This window comes from Pseudomyrmex gracilis, unplaced genomic scaffold (assembly GCF_002006095.1).
Source record: "Pseudomyrmex gracilis isolate BER0280 unplaced genomic scaffold, ASM200609v1 scaffold_19, whole genome shotgun sequence".
NCBI lineage: Eukaryota > Metazoa > Arthropoda > Insecta > Hymenoptera > Formicidae > Pseudomyrmex > Pseudomyrmex gracilis.
This window is the reverse complement of record NW_018020603.1, coordinates 159,613-165,493: the sequence shown is the minus strand read 5'-3', so window position 1 is coordinate 165,493 and position 5,881 is coordinate 159,613. Positions and strand designations below refer to the sequence as shown.

At 45.8% G+C, this 5,881-nt stretch overlaps 1 protein-coding gene across 1 annotated transcript in view; it reads left to right on the top strand.

The window, feature by feature from the left end:
* Positions 1-5,220: 5,220 nt before the first annotated feature.
* Positions 5,221-5,881, top strand: part of LOC109851708 (neurogenic locus protein delta) — a 42,850-nt gene continuing 42,189 nt past the window's right edge. The window contains exon 1 of the mRNA XM_020422040.1: positions 5,221-5,315. Coding sequence (XP_020277629.1) covers positions 5,247-5,315 — 69 coding nt within the window. The 5' untranslated portion in view covers positions 5,221-5,246. The remainder of the gene's footprint in view (positions 5,316-5,881) is intronic.

Sequence of the window (5,881 nt, the reverse complement as noted above, 5' to 3'; positions counted from 1 at the left end):
AACAAAGCATTTCGTTGGCAGAACAAAAATCTCAGTAGACCGAGCAAAGTTTTTTTTTGTTAGCTATAATATTAAACTAATTGCTTGCTACTTTAGCAAATCTTTTTTTTCCCACGTATAAGAATAACATTGTCACATCACAGTTTTTTTCTAATAACGTTTTTCTTTTCCCCCTTAAAAAAAAAAAAACTATCTAATAATTTGATATAATTAATATATTGCTTACTAATTTGAATACACATCAAGAAGTAAGGTGGCCGCGACATAAGGGGAAGAAAGAACGTAACCCACGTGCAACTTAATGGGGAAGACGAACGAAGGGGACGATGGGGCCGGAAGTGGTTTCATCTGGCTCCCCCGTCGGTCTGACCTGTTGAACCACCTCGTGACCGGAAGTACACTGTACAAGTACGGGCACCCGAGGCCTCCTCTTCCTCCTCAAGCGCGACGCGCTGCGAGGAAAACAACAAAGGCTTCTTTCTGTGTGGCAACACCTTATCATCACGCTGTTTACCTGATTACGCGACCGTGATTTCACAAGTTTGCACCGGACCAACGACGGCTGGCTTTGTTCCAGTCGTCTGTGTGAATTTTTCTTATTTTATCTTCGGGTAAATTTTATAATAGCACGCATATGGTGTGTGTGTGTTTGTAATCTCAACGTAATGTTACTCTTTATAATCGCGAGAAAACTTTACACTTGTTCGATGAAACGAATGATTCACTAAGAAAACTATTGATCTATCAAGCGCTATCAATCTTAATAAGACAGTGGCTCCGCCTAGTTAGAAGCAAATATATCAAAGGGAAGTTTCTTTCTTAATGGCGTAGCGGATTTATTAGCTGCAATAGGGGGAACTGCAGAGCACTGCAAAATCCGAATGGAGGTGAGATAGGGAGAGAAAGAAAGACGTATTTCTCTCTCTCCGTATCTCTCTCTTTCTCTTACGGTGCTAACTAACAATAAGGGACGTGGATGCGTGGCTGAGACAGGTCCGAGCTATTGTACCTCGAACACAATGCCTGCCGGGGGAGAGTAGTATATGCGCGCCATAATAATCTGTCACCCCGTGCAATGGCGATGCGCGTATGCCGCATAATATGTACATACGTGCCCTCCGACCAGGACGCGAGGTTCCCCGCACCCCATCCGGTTATGCGACCAGTGACGTCAGAGGTTCTGCGTAGCAGAACGAGATGCCAGGACGAAGGATGTCGAGAGGAAATTGCGGGCAAGTGTACGTGTTTATATACGCGTGTTTTTTTTGTCACAAAACGTTCGGTTTTGTGTGATTCTTCGCAAGATAATATTTGAAAACGGACAAATATAAATGAGTTTACAACAAATAACAACGAGTAGAAGACTGGGTTAGATCTGTTGCGTGACTATATTATTTATTTGGACTAATTTCGTGCATTACAAAAAATTAATATTATGTAACAATAAAAGATTAGCCTGGACCTGAGTTTTTTTAGATGAAAAAATAAGACTAATTTGATGTTTTACACGAATCGAAAGAACGAGTGCGGAAGAGTCGAGGAATGAAAAAGTAAGAACGCAGATGACGCGAAATCGCTACCTCGGCGTGTGTCCGAAAGAAAAAGAGAGGGAGAGAGAGAGAGAGAGAGAGTATGTTATACGGTTTTAGGAAGGCGAACCCTTAAATTAGGGCAGTTGGCAAATATCCAGATTAGGGGGTCTCCACCAAGCTCATCGAAACTCGGCTATTTTATGCACAGTTCGTGCCGCAGAGATCGCATTTATCCGCAAAGAATTATAGCTCGATATCTGATTTCCGATCGCAATGCATCAATGACAACGATTTTGCAACTATTGTAAATTGCAACGGTAATGCGTTAGTTACGCAAACAAATGTCATAACAAACGTCGAAGAAATTTTTCAATCTGTAATCCGAATCGAACTAAACTCATCAGCTCTTTGATTTTCTGGATATTCCTCGCGTGACTTCTCGCGCGCGGAACTTCGTCAACTGATTTATCAAATTCGTGACCTGGCGTACGTCAAAATATCGATTGGCAAATTGCCTACTGGCATAGTGCGCGAATATCAAGCGAATTAGGTTTAAATATATTTTTACCGTTGAGACCACATTCGGTTTTGGCAAAAGTTGCGCAGGTGCTGCGACTTTAATTATATCAGGCAGTTCAAATATGTGCAGCGCTCGGTATTCGATTTCTCAATTCTGGCAACAAGTTCACCGACATGTATAAGATAGTTTTACCTATCTATCTTGTCAGAGAGAAATTTTTGCAGAAATTTGATCAATCTTATAATCCAACTGTCTTCTTTAGTTTTCACACATCCTCGTTTGCAAATTAGATATCTTTCAGGAGTATAAAATAAAAATAGACCACAATGTATATAAAACATATTAGTCTCTCTCTCTTTCTATCTCTTAAAAATATTACGATACATTTCATGCACCGTTTGCGACCATTTATTATAATTTTCACACTTGTTATCATCCTGTAATATGCATATTATTTTTTTACTACGTAGCAATTAGATGCCAATTAGGCAAGTAAATTTTTGCATCTCTCTTTGATTAGACGATTATTACTTAAATAAACAATGTCGTTGCATCATCGCTCTGTCAATATTGTGAGATGCATTAACCGTTGTGACATTCTCGCTCCTGAATCTTATCGTTCCATTGTCAGAAATCTTCTCGTTTAAAAGAGATAAGAACCAACTTAGAGCCTATCTTTAATCAAATGAATCTGTACTCAGTTGTAAGTAGTTTTTTTGAACTAGTCTAGTGCTAAATGTTTGTGTGAGTGTGTTTTAATCCTTTTTCCCGCTCTTAACGCTGACTTTAGTTATCATACATATACATTTTGCTTGGCGCGCGCGCAGCGTAAGAAATGTAATACGCTTAAAAAGAAAGATGTGACGTCACGTACACGCGAGGTAGTGGCACACGGCGCGTGCCAGCGGATCCGTAGATGGGGTAACGAATTATCGTGGCGCTCACGACGGAGGGGCCAGATAGAGGGGTCGAGAGGGAAACGTTTGCGAACTGTGTGTGCCACCGTGAACATGAAGCGAAAGCGAGGGAAGGAGGGTGCAGGCAGGGGGGCAGGCGCCCCGAGGTGTCCTCGCGGACAGCCGATCAAGGGAGCAAGCGAGCGAGTGAGCGAGCAAGCAGGCAAAGTAGGCAGGCAGGCAAGAAGTCCGCACGAGTGGCTAGGGTGTCGTACACAGGGGCTACACGCACGCAGTGGTGGGGGTGGGCGCGTGCAGCCGGCCTGCAGCTGCCTCTTTGCATCGCTCCCTTTTCCCCTCCGGCCCGCTGTCGGCTCATTCCTGCTCCTGCTACGGTCCCCGCGCATCCCCTCCGGCCCAAGCATCGCGCCAGCGGTGCAGCCGCCATCCACCACCCCTCTGATTCGGTCGGTCGCGGGCACAACCCCTCTCTGCTACTGGGCCGGGGGGGAACCGGCGGGACCACAATTATAAGTAGGGGTGCCCCCGTCCGACTACCTCCAGTCGAGGGTTGCACTCCGTGACGAGCACGTGAGCGCGCGCGCAGCCACTCACTGTTGTGCAACTTACCCCGCAAATAATACAATTTACAGGTGCATGCGTAGTTTCACGCGAAAGTGAGATATAGGAACAGAAAATTAATACGTACTGTAAAAATTCCAAAAGAGTACACACGAGGAGAAGGAATCCAAATGAGAAAGCGGGAGATCGCCATCTGTCGTTAGATCCGCGCCGGTATAGTGCTTCAGCGATTCTTGGTTATCGTGAATGCCGCGGTGTGGCGCTAGTGCGACCGGTTTAGTGGCGTGATACGATGTTATATATATACGGTGATTCAATCGGAAAAAGAGTAGTTCGGCGTGTATTAATTTTAAAAAGGGAAAAATAAGGACAAAAAAGTGAAAAACTACTGAAAGAAAAAAAAAGACAAGTATCAGAAAAAAAAAAGGACAAAAAGGATTTTACAGTGGCAAATTTGTGACTTTGCTGTTGTATAACGCGCTTGGTGTTATTTCTCTTGGGACTTATTCAAAACGGCAGGAAACAACCGCAACAAGCAAACCTCAGCTAGTCCGGTCGAAGAATTTGGTGACTTTTGTCGCGGCACCTTTTTCACAATTTTCGCTCTTCGTTCCCTTGCGGCCCGCCTTCTCCCCTTCGGTTCGCCGTGTGAGGAGAAAAGCCCCCTCTGCCGCGCGACGGGCGCATTGACTCTCGTTCATCTTCGACTCGTCACACACGAGCGGGCATCCTTGGCTTTACCTCCCCTCCACTACTCCAGTAGTCGGCTCCCCACCCATCGGCTCTTCCCTTCATCCCCGACTCGGTCCCCCTATCCCTGTACGGCGCTGCTGCCGTTGAGGGAGTATTCCTCACGCTGTGGCGAACGAGCGTCGTTCAGTTCGGTTCAGTTGCGCGACGTCGTCGTTGTTGCGACGATTGACGAGGACAAGAGCGTTTTCCACGTCCGCGTGTCATCACCGCCACAGTGTCCCGATTGTCGCTGACTTTTTTTTTTTTTTTGAGAAAGAAGTAATCGCGACGGATAATCTACACATAAAAAGAGACGAATAAAAAGGTGATCGTTGTCCCGAGAGGCAGGATTTTACCTCGCGAAAATTCGAATTTTCATCTAAAGTATACACGCGCGACGCGAAGATCTTGGTTGGTTCGCCGCCGGGATTTTTGTCCAGCGTTCTCTCGTCGTCTCTACGGATACTGGAATTACAAAGTGTGTCAACAGCAAAAAGAGTGTGTAAAAAAAAAAAAAAAAAAAAAAAAGTGAGAACCGCGCGTGAGAATCGCGAGCGACAGAATATCGCGTATATACACATCGACAATTGGTTCTTCTTGTCGCCAAGTGCGTTCCGCGCGCAGACCCCGGATTAATTTTCGAATCATCGCCGGCGTTCCTCAATCGCGCGATTCGCCTCGCGAAGCCCGCAGTGTACAGTGGGAAATAGAGTTGGTTCCGGTCGCGATTTTCCTCCGCGTATAAAACGCGTCGCGCGCGCGGCAATTCGCCGCTCGGTTCGTTCATTCGTCCGCCCGTTCGTTGGCTTTGCCACTTCCGGGCGACGGCTCGCGTGCACGGGGAGTGAGTATCGGCACGGCGGTATCGTGGCTATGCAGCCCCGCGGCGCCGCGGCGAGCAGGTAACGCCGACAAGACGAGCCAAAGCGCGCCTCCACCTCCGCCGCCTTCCGGGGAAGCGCCGGCGGCGTGTAAACAAGGGATATGCGACGCGTCAACATGTGGACCACGATGCTCGTGTGCACGGTCACCGTCGTTCTCCTGCACCAAGCAGTAAGTACCATTTCATTGTATCATCTCTCTTCTCTCTTCTCTCTCTTTTCTTTAGTTTTGTTCTTCTTCGTTTGAGAGAATACTCTTCACCGTCGGCGAACACTCACCTGGAGAAACTCGTTGACTGACTTATCGAGTGTACACATCTTTCGAGTGTTTCCGTAAATATTAATCGAAGTCAAAGTTGACTGAATTCTTAAGTTTCTTTTAAATAAAATTACAATTTTTATAACATTGTGGTAATTTCGACGCCGAATCCAAAAGTAAAATTCCGGTTTGCGAAATTTGACGATACACAAGTATATTGTATATATATATATACACGCGCATTCCACAAATTTCCAAAGTCGTTCGCGAATGACGGGATTCCGTCATAAAAGCGAGCGTAGTATTCGTCACGTGTTGTAAGCGTAATTACTATCGGGAGGAGTTTGTCAACTGTCGGCAAGAGCTGCCGACCTTGGGCATCGCGATTCGATGAATGAGCTCGGCGCGATGTTCGGTACTCAGAATAAGCGGTGTGGCGTTTATATATATATATATATATATATATATATATATATATA